Source organism: Eptatretus burgeri, chromosome 9, assembly GCF_056783735.1.
Source record: "Eptatretus burgeri isolate ZD-2024b chromosome 9, Ebu_testis_v1, whole genome shotgun sequence".
Taxonomy (NCBI): Eukaryota; Metazoa; Chordata; class Myxini; order Myxiniformes; family Myxinidae; genus Eptatretus; species Eptatretus burgeri.
The window spans coordinates 76793400-76810963 of record NC_140969.1 but is presented as its reverse complement, the minus strand read 5'-3'; the positions used below and the strand labels follow the sequence as shown (position 1 = coordinate 76810963).

Below are 17564 nucleotides of genomic sequence, written 5' to 3'. Positions count from 1 at the left end.
CCCACGGCTGGACTCAGGATGAACCTGTGGATGACCCGGAGGCTGGATCCATGGCCGAGGAGGAACAGCCAACCAAGCCACTCCTCATAACGCAGATCGCAGACTCACAAAACAGTCCTTCCTTGCCTTTCGGGGTGGGCCTCCCGGACCACCCCTGGGGACCCGTGATTGGTCCATCGTTCGAGTTTGCCGCAGCTGTCCGCCAATGGGTTGCTGGCACGTCTTGCTGATTGACTGTCAGGGCACTGGGTGGGGGCTCTTTAGAAGGGGGGAAGGAAAAAGTAAACGCCTCTCGGTACACCACCACTGTATGAATACCGGACAGCCTGCTACACCTCCCGACACACATGTAACGTCCGATTACCAAACAACCTGGCTAAACATGGATTTAAGAGGGGATCTGGACTAATCCTATATTTATTAACCCACGAAGGGCCCAGTTCCACAACAATATATGGTTTGAAATACCTGTCTATTAAGATGATCAGTAAAATCCGTAAAGGAGGAGTCACGTGACCTCTCAAATGCGCGAATCATTCAAAAACCAAATACAGCACAAATGCAACCCACACATCGATTTAAAGGTATTTTTACTGATCGTCTATCGATGTAACTCGGAAGGGTGAAAAGAGACTTTATAGAAAAAAAAAAAACGTTGCCACTTTAGCTAACTTCACCAAATATACATGCATCATGTCGTTAAAAAGAACAAAATAAACATCGTCATTTGATTTTTGATAGTAAATTGATCGTAGATGTTTGATTAATTTCATCGTAGATGTCTCACCTCAAATGAACAATTTTTTGGAGTGTGTATTATTGGTAGAAACAGGAATTCAGAATAAAATTTCAGTGATGACATATGTTAGTGGGTGGAGCCGGTAATCGTGGCAACCATTAATTTATTTATTTTTTGTTTTTTGACATGGTTTCTGGTCACTATCACAGAAATATTCAATCACAGGTGAGATTTCATTTATTACAATACTATCGATATCTCCGACCTCTTAACGATGTCTTATCTTTGGGGCCATTCAAACATAATGTAGCAAACACGTGGAGTTTAGAGTTTGGAGTTTGCTGGGGGTGGGTGTATGTCCAAATGTTATTGAGTTTTACACTTACAGGGGGTTGGGGGTGTTTCCAGAGCCGTTATGTAAGGACCATTTTCGTTACATATTAAAACGAGCTGTAAAAGAACTTTTTGGATGTTTCTGGGTGAGCTTTCCCATAACCTTGAATTAGTTTCTGATTGAGCATTTCTCTATTAGCCATGGCTTTGCCCAGAGATCTCACTGTAAACTGGTGGATGGAAGAAAAAAAAAAAGTGATGCCACCTCCGTGACAAGAGGAAGAAAAGGCTGAAACAGGAAAATAGATTGTCCATCTTGAGATATAAAACCGAAATGTTTTATTGTTTGGGACCTTACTGCTTTGAGCTCCAAAAGTTAATTTGCGACGAAACTTTCTACGATCAGATTTTTAACTACGATGTACCTAAATGGACGGTTTATAGTCATGAGGAGGTCATTTGGCCCATTATTGCCGTGTTGCACTCCATAGTTAGTATATTTACTTATTTGAGGTAATTTATTTACTACAACTTCACTCCTGACATTGAACTCCTTCACTCCTTCACACACACTGAATATTTACATTGAATTCCCATTTCTACCAATACACACTCATTTGAGGGGAGACGTTGCTCATTTAAAGTGAGTCGCCGAAGAACCCGTTAGCGATGGGTACCCTGCTATTACATTGTAAAAACGAATAGCACGGTCTGTGAAGCCGCGAGTCAGTCCGTGAAATGCTCCGGGAAACCGTGAAGCCATCCATCAGTCAGTCAGTCCCTGAAGACTATATGCCTATTCATCAGAGTTGTGGACTTCACGACCATCCATAAATTACGTACTATTGCAATGTTCCTGTCACAGTGAAGCTGGTGACTGCATGTCTATTAATTACATACTTTTTGAAGGTCGGTTGCAGACTGCACGTAAGTCTATTAATTACGAAGTCTGTCAATCAATTGGGAGAAGTCTGTCAATGCCGTATTCAGCATCATGTTGAAGAAGATGGTGGGGGAGGATGAGCAACTGACGACTAAATCTAAGGTGTATCTCTCCCAGCTTCCACCTTGCAGAGACAACCTTGTCCCACACATTGGCCGTGTAAAACACCTCCTTGCCAATTACATGCGAGCTAACAAGACGATCTTCTGGTGCCCCAAGCCCTATGATCCTGAACAAAGCTGGGAGAAGACCAAGGATGGCATCTTGGAGCCGGTGTGGTCGTGTGGCCCTATCCTTCCCCCTTCCCTCATTGACTTGCTGGAGAAAACTGCTGAGGAGGTGGAGGAGGATGAAGAGGAGCAAGAGATTGATTATGATGAGCTTCTTAATGATGATGACTGGATATACAGTAGCATGATGAAAAAAAACGACATTGTTTACCATTTCTGTAGCTTGTCCTATTGCGTAAGATGAGAAGAGTCGTAGAATAGTTTCCTTCTTATTGTGCTTTATTGAACTCATATTTTGTTATTTTCCCCTAATTACTGGCGATTTTAGTCGCGTCCAGACTTCATGGGAGGATTATAGTTTGGTATGTATGTTGATAGATAATTTGCAAGATTTTGAGTGTAAATTTTACTGGCTTTTTTCATATTTTTCGAGTTTAAATGTATCCAACTTGTTTAAATCATGAAAATAACCCTCTCAATCGATTCCTCATGGCAAAATTATACTGAAAAATGGGGACATTTGCCTCTCTGTGTTGTCTAGTTCAAAAGTTATGCCAATGATCGATTTTCCTAGGAAATCCAAGATGGTCACCAAGATGACTGCCGAACGGACCCTTGCCAAATGGGACAATATTTTGTGATGGGAACATGAAAATTCATTCACTCGACACGTTGAGGATTACAATAAAGCAAGTTAGAAAAATATATCAACTGGGGAAATGAGGACCCCATCTTCCTGCTCGACTACTTATCTGTACACATGTTGTATATGTGTATAAAATCTGGACAAAATAAGTCAAAGGTCAAGATCAAGGCCATTCAAAACTTGCAAAATAACGATTTGGCCACAATTCGGAAATGTGTCGACCAAATTTGGTGAGCACAACATTCCATTATGTAAAACACTTGATAGATCAAATTTTCCAAATTAGTTTCCATGGCAACTATCATTTATTTGGATTCTGTAAGTATCGTGCTCTGCACAACATCTTTCTTGCTTGATTGTGTCTTTGTCTGTAACGTAGGCCACAAACACCACCTGGTGGTAACCAGTAGTACACGATATATTTTTTAACTGAGTACCTCAAAACCTCTATCTGTGTCTGAACCCAATTGTGTCTGTCTCTCTCATTCACGGCCAGGCCATATCTTTTAAATTACAAACTCCAAACTCGGGGTACAAATACATTGTGTGAGGGGGTAACATAGACTATGTGGCTGTGGCCTCACTCAAGGATGTGAGGGGGAGGGGGTGCCCAAGGGGGTGTGTACATTCTCTATGTAAATGCAAACTCCCTCCCCCCCCCACCCCTTCCCCCAACGGGAAGAGATATCAGGATGAACGGGGGACAAAGAGGGTTGGGGGGGGCGGGGGCAGGACATAAGAACAGGGAGGGGGTTGTGAGGACGGGTTAAAGCACTCTATGCACAGGTACATTTGGCAAACAGGAAGACCAATTGGCCCGTCAGCAAAGTAACAGATTGGCTCTGCTGGTGTGCAAATAGAATGAGAGAATGTCTATAAAGTACGTACTATTAAACCACACAAAACATGTGCTGGCGAGGGTGTGCAATGTCTGATTGTTCTTTCTACCATAGGTTACAAAGCTGAAATATTTTATGCAGGAAATGAACTGCACATTGCTTATATTGAAGGGTATTTGTAAATACAACCCCAGACGGCAACAAATAACACTCCAGAACAAACGGTGATGTTATTGTACAACATCACTGTGCTTTACATATTTGCCATTGGCTCAGACAATGCCCCCCAAATTCCGAGTCATTTGCTGTCCATATGCTCAGCCAGTACTCCATACACGTCGTTCTTTGAGGCTTCTTCACCATCATTGTCAACGATTTCCACAGAACTCAAATTTTCAGTTTGAAAACATTTGCTGGACAACGCTCAGAAGAAGCACAGCTGTGCCCCCAACAAATGATGTTCCCCACATCCATGTTACATTGCAAAGAAGAAGAAGCTGTATGACTCAGAATTTCACAGGAACAGTGTGTTCTGTTGAAAACATCCAGTTTTGCTGCATGTACTGTTCACATGCCTTAAAATAGCCACAATTGTGACATCCGGTCACACACAAGTTGCCATTCTTCCTTTAGATGCCAAGTGAACAATGTAATAAGAGCAGCTTTTTGTGATTTTCAAGGGATGTATTCACAAGCAGAATTTCACAAACTTCATCAGAAGCTCCAAACTGATCCAACTCTCCTTGCTAACAGCCGGTGGGCATCTTTTCAAGTTGATTTCATCTCAAGATTTGACGACGTAGGGGGAGGTTCACGTCTTTCTCAGAAAACGTATCGGTCTCGGACTCCACCCTCCTGATATTGGAATACTCATCCTGATTCCAACCCTTTGAATTCCGAACAAGACACTCTCTGGTACTGCGTCTGAACTTAGTCAACTATCGCCGTTTTGCTGCCTTCAGAATAAACCATTTCACTGTTCTTTCGTTGTGACAGCTTCAAAAAACTGCAGCTGCGGATCGAGTTCTCCGATCTTTAGGTTTCAGGTAAAAACCTGGGCACGCGACACACCTCTCTGTCCACATCAACTCCGCACACACACCTTTGCCACGCAATGCCTGATCCAGGAGACCATATTGGGCCCAAGAAATTGGTGAAAATCGTGCTGTATAATCGGTTTTGGCCTCCTCTCAAAGGTGAAGGATCACTTTGAAAATTAAAAAAATTCTCATATCTGGATCTGGATTCGGATCTTCACCCAAAAAAATTGAATCAATTCATCCTTATCATACACCCAACCTTCCCACCAAGTTTCATCAGAATCCGCCCACAGCTTTTTCAGATATCGTGCTACATATCATTTTTGGCCCTATCTCTCAATGGTGATGAATCATTTTGAAAATTCGAGTTGTCGGATCCAGATCTTCAAAATCGAATCAGTTCGTCCTTGTCACACACCAAAGCTGCCCACCAAATTTCATCTGAATCCGTCGACAACTTTTTGAGATATCCTGCAGACATACAGGGGTGAAAACATAACCTCCTTCCACATTCGGTGGTGGAGGAAACTGGATCGGCACTCGGTAGATCACACACCTCTGCCGTACTGAACAGTTTACCTTTTGTATCCCACTCATAGGCTGAATCCAATTGGCTTGTTCTTGTCACCGACATAACTCATCCACCAAGTTTTGTCCCAAACAATCTTTTGAAATATCATGCTATACAGGAACGAATCCAGGATATTTTGAAAAGAAGGAAAATCCAGAAATCAAGGGAATGGTACATATTCTCAAGGATGCTGCGAGCGCAAGGCCCCCAAGCGTGCGGTGCGCAAACCGCTTAAGGAATCGAGATGCTCTCGCATGCACTCTGACCTTAAGTTTCCATTACAGGGGGAAACAGGTTCTTGGGTCAATTCTCACTTTGAATATCCAAGGTTGTAGAAGTGGGGGATGGGTTCGTTCACATGTTAACTACCAGTATTTCACAAGCTATGTTGTAATCATTGAGGTAAGTCTCTTTCCAGGTTGAAGATGTAACCAATAAAATTATGGCATTAAACCCCTCCAACTAATGTGTAAAGCACAAAAATAAATAAATAAATTTTAAAAGGTGCAGTACTTGCCACTCAACTGCTTCCTCCAGGGTAGGTCATACTGCAGCATGCTCAGCACAAAAACAATCAGGGCAGCCTCGTATCATACTCCACAAAAACGTTTCTGGATGGTTTCCAGCACAGAAGAGACAAGCTGACTCGTACAGGTCGATAATGTTCCTGTGCCAATATACTGCAATAACATTGGCTGTATAAAACAGACTGAGTACCAGGATGACCTTCCCTGTTTCGGAGCAGTGAGCAGCAGGATTATTTTCCCCATTTAAAGATGTGTGTGCAGGATATCCTTTCCTGTGGAGGTAATGAATGGAAGAATAGCTTACCATGGGGCAGTAACAAGCAGCAGGATGGCTTTCCCTAACTAGGGAGCACTTGTCATAGGATCAGCTTCCCTGGTTATTGGGCAGAACAGCAGGATGATCCATCCCATAGAGTTGGCAGTGAGCAGTGCTTCAACTGTCTGGATAGTGGGTAGTATGACCTAATCTGAAGAGAGCATCAGTATGACCACCAGTTCAGTCGAGTAAGCAACTGCTTTTGACAATGCACACACATTGCAATTTTCCCCAAGCAACTCCCCAGAACTACTTGTGGGGAACAAATATTCTATTGGGCAGGATCCATACAGCAGTCTACATATGATTTGGGGATTGAAACAGTAAAGTGTCTGAATGCAGTAACACAATGGAATTTTACCAAAGCTACACCCAATACTCTCAATTTAAATTTCATACCACTCATTGAAAACATGGGGAAAGGGTAGAGCTTGAGCAGGAAAAGTAGAAAATAATAATAATAACAATAACAATAATAATAGGCCACCACACCTTCCAATTACTGGCAGACCAGCCCATGGCAGCTTTATTTGCAGTTTGCCAATTTTGATATAGTCAGCAATAACTTACTACAAATCAATCCTACATTACAGCACTGGTTATACTCACACCATTGCACATGCAAACAGTCTACATTATAGATGAACAGATAAGCATTCTATAAATCACAAGCAGCTTTCAACAAATGCAGCACATGGGCAATGTTCAAGCAAAACGAGCATAATGAATCAGTACCTTCAAAAAGTGGGGAGGAAAAAAATAAAATAAAAAGAAATTAAATTTTTAATCAGATAACAAAACGATTGAATAGCTGGTTAAACAAGGAAGCAAAAAAACAAACAAACAAACAAAAAAAAACAAAGCAACAAACAGGATACAAATAAGCAAGAAGAAAACCCCAGAACAAGCATGCAAACAGGATTGCACATTTCCACAAACTTTACAGGAGTCGAGTCATTGTTAAAAATGTCCTACCCTTAAACAAATATTCACTGGATACAACAGAGTTCTTTTGGGCTGCTGTGGTTCTTCAAGCGAAGGCGCATCTTGGACCGGTACTTCTCAAGATAGGCGAGCTGCTTCGAGTTGATTGCACCACGACGTTTCCTTTGGCAAGGGCGGGGCAAATGGAGTAGATTTGTATACACCAAGCAAGACCGCAACTCCCAATGGACACAACTTGGAGAAAAATGCAATTTGAACATACACAAAGAGACAATAATGATGCTGCGACATGTACTTAGAGCGACAAAATACATTAGATACAAGGAATTTACGTCTCACGTATAAAAAGGTTAAAAGGGGTCATTTGATATACAGCAGTGGCACACAAATGTAGCCGGAACCCAGTGAGCGCTGCATTTGCAAACAAGGCGGCATGTTGCAGAGGCTGGCCAAGGTAGATAGGTTCCAATTGATCTGAGAATCAACGATGCCCAAAAGTAAATCTGCATGTGGTTGCTCACCAACAGGGAGATTAAAATCACCCTGGTCATTTCGGGGATGAACGAGAAAGATCATCGAACATCGGGTTGACCCGTTCAGTGTGCCATCTGAACAGATGGCTCACGATGAAGAACCCAGATAAAAACACCATGTGGTATGTCCACTGTCGACCAAGGTCCTTGTAGAAGCACACAGATGAAATCAGTCATGTAAGCCTGGTGTTGGCTTAACAGTTAAGGTGGCTGGATTATCGGCATCAGTTTTTTTTTTTCGATATTGATATACCAGTGAAGTTATACTGGTATTATAAATAAAATTTATGCAGGTTCCAAAAATATGCAATGGTCCAATGGTCCCTTACATTACATATTCATACAGTATATGATGTACACATCATTAACAGAAAATTTTTCAAAGTATTCTCACATGAGGCTTTCCTCCCCACCCATGATGAGAACGGTTCATTTAATTCCAACTTCAACTTGTGTTAAAAATGATTTTGTTTCAAAGCGACATCATTGTTGGGAATAGGCACAGGTCGGGGTCCATTGCTATCGCTGTACCGGTACGACTATCGCAGATCGCTGAATTGGCACGGGATTTACAAAGCACACCCGATTCATATAAATAACCAACTGGCAATTGCTTTAAAAACTGCCACGAGGTCAAAGAAAAAAAATGCAATTGCTTGTATGGTGCTCTGATACTGAGAGTTAAAAGTTAAAACCTGCTGCACCTCCTTCCTGGTAAGTCTTCACGTTATACGTTCCACTGTATCAAGTGTAGCCAAGTGAATCAAAGCTATTTAAATCATGTAGTCCATGTATGGTATTTAAAAATTGCAAACACCTTTCTTCGATTTGTGCATTGGTGTGTGTTGTATCACAACTCGGTACATCTACCCATTATTAGCCACCATTGGACTTGGGCCGAAACAGAGGGCTTATTGATTTGGTCTCGAGTTGTATATCTGTGCGTGCATCCGCAACCATATCTCTGACATGGATGGACCAATTTTATTTGTACTTGGCACAAAGACAGCACATGATGGTATACATATGCACATTTGGTCTCGTGATGTGATCAAAGATGGCTGACTGGAGGCCACTTTAGTTTAAAAACAAATAAATATAAAATAAAATAAAACCCAGTGTCAAACACATCCTCAACCATTTCTCAGACATGCATTTCCCGATCTTTTTCAAACTTGGCACACAAATAAAGAATGATGGCTAATATATGCATGCCTTTCTTGCAAGATCAGATCCAAGATGGCTTACCGGTGGACATTTTGTTACTTAAATGTGTCCTCAACCATTTCTCAGACATGCATGGTCCACTTTTGTTCAAACTTGGTACAAGCACAGTATATGATGACAAACGTGTGAGTCACTTTATTTTGCAACATGATCAAAGATGGCCGACTAGATGCTATTTTAGTTGAACATAAATATGGGCTAGCCCTTCAATTCCGTATAGCAAAAAAATAACTACAACAGGGGCCATGACATTGCCTTGTTTATTTTTTTGGTATACGAGTATAATGGGTTCATTTAAAATTCCACCAAACAAGCAACCATTTATCTCACACGACAATAGATGCAACAATTATCAGGGTTTTTTTGGGGAAGTTTTGCAGGAAATAATTTAGGAAAAGAAATGTATTTAATTCCACGATCTGCAAACGCTGAGAGATTCTTTATACATTATGGCCTACAGGTAATTAGTTAATGGGGTAATTAATCTGGGTCAATGGACTGAGGTAACCAAGTTAATCAGGTGCTCAAGCTCTACCACTCCTGACATGGTCGTGGTGGTGGGGATGGTTTTGAATGTGGAATGAACATGGGGGTTTGAAGGTGGAAGAACAAACAGGTGAATTCAGGTGAGGGAAGTTTCCCATGGAGAATTACAGGGCTTAAACGGCAAAAACAGGGCAGGATCGTGAGGACTGAGGAGCTTGTGAGAGTTATTTTTGGAAGTTAAAAGGCGAGGGACCGGCAATGAATGGGTTGCTGGAGGTAAAGGAGGGTTGAAAGATGGATTGTTTGACGAAAAGACAAAAGATGGAGAGTCGAGACTCGGGGGACTGGGGAATGAAACATGCTAAACCTTTTTTGTATACAATGTTGAGGCTCGTATGAGAGCAAATGCACAGAACATAGAACAAGGGGAACAGGAGATGAGTGGCAGGAGAGCGAAGGACAAAACAGTGAGGAACAGAGACATTAAGAGATTTGTGGAAGGGTGCAGTACATGAGGTAAATAAGATGGATACTACAGGGACCTTCAAGTCCTAACACAATGGACTTTCAGGGAGGAAAGTAGGGAATTTGAAGGAGATGGGTTTGGAGTGGATTAACAGGGGTAGAAAAGATCATAGTTTTGGATGGGGGGAAGATGAGAGGTGGTGGTGAACAGTTGTTTTGAAGACCTGGAGGGAAGAGTGGGATTGAAGAGAGTGAGAGTTTGATCCAAAAAGCAGGATAAAAGAGGAATGAAAGAGTGAAGGTGAGCAGTGATTCTTGATTTTGGTAGTTTTACAAGAAGGGAGTCACTAGCATACCTAGAGCACAACAAGCATTTTGAGGCCATTTTTCCTGCAAAAGCGGGGGTTAGCGCCCTTGAGCACCCTGCGGAAATATGGCGGAGGCGGACACATCACAGACAGAGTGGGGGGAGGGGGGCAGCCCAGATGGGAGAGCAGTACTCCATCAGGCTGTGGATAAATGCTTTGTATGTGGTCAGGAGCGCCAAAGAAGGACTTTGCTCGATGGAGGATGCCCAGTCGACACTGGTTTTGGAGGCCAGCTTGGAAATGTGGCTTTCCCAGGAAAGATCATGGCAGATAGTGAGACCCAGAAGCTTGAATGAAAGGACTTCAAGAGGATTGTTGAGAAGGTATATTGGGGGGGGGGGGGTTCCAGATGGTCCTTTCTGGGAGACAGTGTGAGAGATTTGTCAGGATTGAAAGACGTGTTCCAAGTGTTGAACCAGCTTTTGATTTTATCCAGATCTGCAGAGAGTTAAGAGGGTGGTGCTTGCCAATCTGAGGGATGACATGCTACAGCAGGGTGGAGTCATTAGCTAAGTGATAAAGAGGATTTTCAAGAGTAAGAGAGATAATTGATGAAAACAAGAAAAAGCACAGGGCCCAGAACACTGCCTTGAGGAACTCCAGTCTGGGCAGGAAGATTAGATGAGAGAACTCAATGAAGGGCCAAACATTGGCTGCGATAGGTGAAAGTCTGCGAGCCATGAGTGGAGGAAGAGAGTTTGGTGAGCAGGGAAGGGTGCCAGACCGTATCAAAAGCACGAAATATGTCTGGTATTGAGGATCTCCATCCATTTTGGGGAGAGCAGAAGCAGCATGTCCAGGGTAGCGTGACCTGGTGTGAATCCAAATTGATGATCGAAATCAAGCCATTGAAGAAGAGGAACAATTCCATAACCTTGCTGATGATTGGGAGATGGCCAATTGGTCTGAAGTTGCAAGGATCTGTTTTTGCACCATTTTTATGCAGAGCGGTTATGTTTGCTGATTTCCGAGCAGACAGCAGATGACCTTGAGCAAAGGAGGGGGGTGAATAGAACAGAGAGAGGGTGAGCAAGAGCAGCAGGCCAGGTTTTAGGGCACGTCTGAACCAGTTGTGAATCCGAGTAAAGGTTTGACAGCAAGCTCTCCACCTTGTTAGGAGAAAAGGACGGAAGTCCACAAACAGCCGGGTGCAACTGGGTAAGGTGGGTACAGAAAGCGATGGATTTGGGACACAAGATTTAGAAGCAAACACGGAGTTGAGGCATTCAGCGTCAGCTGTGCGACCATTTGAGGCAAGGAAGAGGATGGAGGGGAAACGTACATCAGAAACAGACTTAACAAGTGGTGCCAGGCACAACAAATCCCACCCATTTAAGGCATAAATTTATTTTGTGGATCAAATTTAAATTTGATACATCCGTAACCTGAATGATGATTATAAGGAATAGAATAAGGAATATTTTAGTCTTCGTTTGAAGTCAATTAAAACATTTTTGATGAAGTTATGACCGTAAAATGATTTTGACCTTTCAAAGCCACGTAAGGTCAAAGGTCATGGTGTCAAATGAAAGCCAATAAACAATATCAACTTAAGATATACTTGGCCACTAGTTTACAGCTAACCATGTCCATACTATAAATAATAATTTCACTTTCACAGTTACAATATATACAGTCCATATTATAGATATGTACTTTATGTAATATAGTATTGAGAACGGTTTGTTATTTGTGTTTGTTAATAAACAATGAAATATTCTTTCAATTTATATTCTGTGTTATGTTTATTTGTTCAACAAGAATATTAAATAACAAATAAAGGAAAACATTCTGATCGTAAAACGATTTGGACTCTAGACTTTCATTGCCTACCTGTGAATTCAATTTGACAGTGTTTGAGCCAGCCGTTTTCCCGTAAAGTTGTATTTTCGTAACCATGTTTTAGTTTTAATGGAAAATTTGTAATTTTGACCGATGACCATGACCCCCAAAACTTCGGACCCTACCGATCTTCACAAATATGCATTTTTTTTCAATTTCGGATTGTTAGGATTTGAAATCATAAATAGAATAAGGTTCACTATAAGCTTAGTTTGAAGTAAATCGGATCATTTTTGACGAAGTTATGAGCGAAAAACGATTTTGACCTTCGTGACCTGACCTTGACCGAATTGGACGCAAAAGTTAGTGGGGTCGTCCGAGGTTCATGACCCACCTGTGGATACAATTTGACAGTGTTTGAGCCAGCCGTTTTCCCGTAAAGTTGTATTTTCGTAACCACGTTTTAGTTTTAGTGGAAAATTTGTAATTTTGACCGATGACCATGACCCCCAAAATTTCGGACCCTACCGATCCTCACAAATATGCATTTTTCTCAAGATAGGATTGTCAGGATTTGAAGTCACCAATAGAATAAGGTTCACTATAAGCTTAGTTTGAAGTAAATTGGATCATTTTTGACGAAGTTATGAGCGAAAAACGATTTTGACCTTTTTGTGACCCGACCTTGACCTTTGACCGAATTGGAGGCAAAAGTTAATGGGGTCGTCCAAGGTTCATTGCCCACCTGTGGATTAAATTCGATAGTGTTTGCTAAAGCCATTTTGCCGTAAAGTTGCTAACAGACAGACAAACAAACAAACAAACAAACAAACAAACAAAGTCATAGACTGGTACTTACGAAATCGTCAACTTGACCTCTGACCTTGTCTAATAAAAGCTGTCTCTTCAGAAGGTCGCTACGCAAACCAGAAGTTTCTACGATGACTCTGCACCAAACCATCAAAAATCGAATGTTTTGGATGTTTGACCTCACTGTGACCTTGACCTTTGACCGATTTTGACCAAAATCTAATCAGCGCTAGCCACCACCTTCCTGAATCACATGGTGTAATTTGACATTAGTAGCTTCTTCCGTTCTCGAGTTATCTGTACCAAACCATCAAAAATCGAATATTTGACCTCACTGTGACCTTGACCTTTGACCGATTTCGACCAAAATCGAATCAGCACTTGCCATCACCCTCCTGAATCACGTGGTGTAATTTGACATTGGTAGCTTCTTCCGTTCTCGAGTTATCATGCCTACAAACAAACAAACAAACAAACAAGCAGTCATAGACTGGTACTTACGAAATCGTCAACTTGACCTCTGACCTTGTCTAATAAAAGCATGAATCAGTCAGAAGCCCAAGCGGAGCTTGAATTCTGAATTCATTGTAGTCTACGATTTTACACTGTGGTTTGCAGATAATGAGTCCCAGACAAAAACTAGATTTCTTTTAAAAAATTCCATTTTTGTTGTTTTTAATTAAAAAAAAAAAAGTGATTCAGTACCAGCAGGATATGCCAGATAAAGGTCTATTACTTTTCAGAAGAATCTGATAAAATACTTATTATATATATGTATATATATATATATATATATATATATATATATATATATATATATATATATATATATATATATATATCAATTATTCATCGCTGTTCCAGAATTTCGAGAACCGAGTTTTAAGCGTCCTAAGCGATCACAAAAACCGAAGACAAAATTAAAATCGAAGTTAAAACGAACTTGTTACATCGAGCGAAGCAAAAATACTCCATTTCTCCACGCAAAACCTTAACGTCACTCAATGACGCGTCTGCTCGAGCGCACTGCATCATGGGATGACCCGTGACGCGTCGAGTGAAATATTTTTTTATACAATCTTAAAACGTCTCTAAAACATCCGATTTTGACCAGAATTTCGACAACCGAGTTTTAAGCGTTCTAAGCGATCGCAAAAACCGAAGACAAAATTAAAATCGAAGTTAAAACGAACTCGTAACGTCGAGCGAAGCAAAAATACTCCATTTCTCCACATGAATTTACGGAATTATGTTTAACCTCACTGTGACCTTGACCTTTGACCGATTTTGACCAAAATCTAATCAGCACTAGCCATCACCCTCCTGAATCACGTGGTGTAATTTGACATTGGTAGCTTCTTCCGTTCGAGTTATCTGTACCAAACCATCAAAAATCGGATATTTGACCTCACTGTAACCTTGACCTTTGACCGATTTCGACCAAAATCTAATCAGCACTTGCCATCACCCTTCTGAATCACGTGTTGTAATTTGACATTGGTAGCTTCTTCCGTTCGAGTTATCGTGCCTACAAACAAACATACAAACAAACAAGCAGTCATAGACTGGTACTTACAAAATGGTCAACTTGACTTCTGACCTTGTCTAATAAAAGCTGTCTCTTGAGAAGGTCGCGATACAAACCAGAAGTTTCTACGATGATTCTGTACCAAACCATCAAAAAATCAAATGTTTTCGATGTTTGACCTCACTGTGACCTTGACCTTTGACCGATTTTGACCAAAATCTAATCAGCACTAGCCATCACCCTTCTGAATCACGTGTTGTAATTTGACATTGGTAGCTTCTTCCGTTCGAGTTATCGTGCCTACAAACAAACATACAAACAAACAAGCAGTCATAGACTGGTACTTACAAAATGGTCAACTTGACTTCTGACCTTGTCTAATAAAAGCTGTCTCTTGAGAAGGTCGCGATACAAACCAGAAGTTTCTACGATGATTCTGTACCAAACCATCAAAAAATCAAATGTTTTCGATGTTTGACCTCACTGTGACCTTGACCTTTGACCGATTTTGACCAAAATCTAATCAGCGCTAGCCATCAACCTCCTGAATCACGTGGTGTAATTTGACATTGGAAGCTTCTTCCGTTCGAGTTATCTGTACGAAACCATCAAAAATCGAATGTTTGACCTCACTGTGACCTTGACCTTTGACCGATTTTGACCAAAATCTAATGAGCACTAGCAATCAGCCTCCTGAATCACGTGGTGTAATTTGACATTGGTAGCTTCTTCCGTTCTCGAGTTATCTGTACGAAACCATCAAAAATCGAATATTTGACCTCACCGTGACCTTGACCTTTGACCGATTTTGACCAAAATCTAATCAGCACTAGCCATCAGCCTCCTGAATCACGTGGTGTAATTTGACATTGGTAGCTTCTTCCGTTCGAGTTATCGTGCCTACAAACAAACAAACAAACAAGCAGTCATAGACTGGTACTTACGAAATCGTCAACTTGACCTCTGACCTTGTCTAATAAAAGCTGTCTCTGGAGAAGGTAGCGACGCAAACCAGAAGTTTCTACGATGATTCTGTACCAAACCATCAAAAATCGAATGTTTTGGATGTTTGACCTCACTGTGACCTTGACCTTTGACCGATTTTGACCAAAATCTAATGAACACTCACCACCACCCTCTTGAATCACGTGGTGTAATTTGACATTGGAAGCTTCTTCCGTTCTCGAGTTATCATTTTTTGGATGTTTGACCTCACTGTGACCTTGACCTTTGACCGATTTTGACCAAAATCTAATCAGCACTAGCCATCACCCTCCTGAATCACGTGGTGTAATTTGACATTGGTAAGTTCTTCCGTTCGAGTTATCTGTACCAAACCATCAAAAATCGAATATTTGACCTCACTGTGACCTTGACCTTTGACCGATTTCGACCAAAATTTAATCAGCACTTGCCATCACCCTCCTGAATCACGTGGTGTAATTTCACATTGGAAGCTTCTTCCGTTCTCGAGTTATCGTGCCTGCAAACAAAGAAACAGAAACGGAAGTCATCAATATACTTATCTTTAGATTTCGTAATCTTTAGTAAATCTAAAGAAATCTTTAGATTTCGTAAGTAACAAACCAGACGATTACAATATCCTGCTCCCTCCCTCCAGAGGGCGGGATAACTCGGACAATCGGTTGAGCTCAGAACCTCCGCCACATAATGTCTGATCTACGAGAACATATCAGGCCCAATACGTTTTTGAAATATCATGCTATATATCATTTTTGGCCCCACCTCTCAATGGTGAAGAATCACTTAAAATTAAATAATTCTCATATCCAGATCTTCACCAAAATTTGAAAGGGGGGAGGGGGGAGACAGGTTTGAGAGTTCAGAGTTCAGACTTGAGATTAGAAAGATGTTGTTTTCTGGCTCTTCTGAGGGTAGACACATTTGGAAGGAACTGTGATTGTCTTCAGTTGGATTTGCCTTGCATGAGGCAAAGGCAAGTTGTTTCAGGACAACTGCCTCCCCGCAAACTTCAGTGTACCACATGCAGGAGGAAGGGAATGACAACTAAAGATGAGATGGGATAAATCTGTGCATGAGAGAGAGAGCAAGCTTCTTTGAAAGATTTCCCAGGACGAGTTGATATCAGAGAAAGAAGAGATGGGAGAACAGTCTAGAAGTTTGATGGCTACTTGAAGTCGGTGTGAGTCGACCCTGCCAGTTGGCCTGAGTGAAATGCCAAACTCGACAGCTCTGAGGTGGTTCTCCAATAACAGCCAGAGATGTCTACTTTGACAAGCATGTTGACAGATAAACCGATTGGAGCAGAGGGAAGAACAGAAGACATTTTCAAGGAAATTGGTCAAAAATCAGATCCAGCAGAGATTGAATACAGAAGTCTTTTGCTGACGGTACCTCCCTCACCTGCCATGGCACAACACCAAGCCAACTGGCATGATGACAATTGAAATCACCAAATATGAGGAAGAGATAGAGAGTTGGGATGAGAGTTGGCCAAGGATACGAGTTGGTCTTTGTTTTCAGAGGGCGAGATGTAAATGGAGACATCTGTTTGGTGGACGGTACAACACACATAAACACGAGGTGAGAGTGGAGGGGAAGCCATAGGCAGAGGTATTCATGGGGGTGTGGGGGAGTGAGGGCTGTGCGGAATAGAGTCTTTGATGAAGAGAGCAACTCCATCACCAGGACAAGGCTCAGGTCTCTCACACCAGAGGATGGAGTAACCAGGGAGAGATACTAGGGAGTCACAGATGTCTTGAAGGAGGAAAGTTTCTGTTAAGCAGATTGTGTCTTGTTTAATCTGTTGCAACCTATATGGAAAGATCTGTCAGGTTTGAGCGAAGGCCCTGGATATTTGAAGTCTACACTGTTAAGGAAGAGAGAGGGGAGGAGGCTTTGGGTACAGGGGAAGGGGGAGGGAGGCAAGGAGAGTTGTTGAGAGTTGGGGATTGCAGAAGAGCTTGGGGAGAGGGCCAGATTAGGAGGAGAAAAGGCTCGGTGGTGATGGCTTGAGGTGCAGTGGGGAATAAGAAGATTACAATACAATATAGAGGGCAGTTGAAAATTGGAGGTGGATTGATGAAATGGAGAGATGGTGGGGAAGGAGGCAGCTTTGAGAAGGAGTGAGGAGATTGGATGGAGAAGGGTGTGAAGGTTGCTTTAAGAGGGAGTGGAAACGATGACAGCAGGCATGGCCAAGAGGCAGGAGGGTGATCGGAGAGGGGAAGGATGAGACTTCATCATTGTATGGT

General features: G+C 41.8%; 2 protein-coding genes across 2 annotated transcripts in view; both read right to left on the bottom strand.

The window, feature by feature from the left end:
* LOC147020403 (uncharacterized) overlaps positions 1 to 6486 on the bottom strand; it is a 112046-nt gene extending 105560 nt beyond the window's left edge. The window contains exon 1 of the mRNA XM_085895724.1: positions 6173 to 6486. The gene's annotated coding sequence lies outside the window, so the exon portion shown is untranslated. The remainder of the gene's footprint in view (positions 1 to 6172) is intronic.
* Positions 6487 to 6683: 197 nt separating this feature from the next.
* Positions 6684 to 17564, bottom strand: part of LOC147020402 (protein tyrosine phosphatase type IVA 2-like) — a 30448-nt gene continuing 19567 nt past the window's right edge. The window contains exon 5 of the mRNA XM_085895728.1: positions 6684 to 7291. Coding sequence (XP_085751854.1) covers positions 7174 to 7291 — 118 coding nt within the window. The 3' untranslated portion in view covers positions 6684 to 7173. The remainder of the gene's footprint in view (positions 7292 to 17564) is intronic.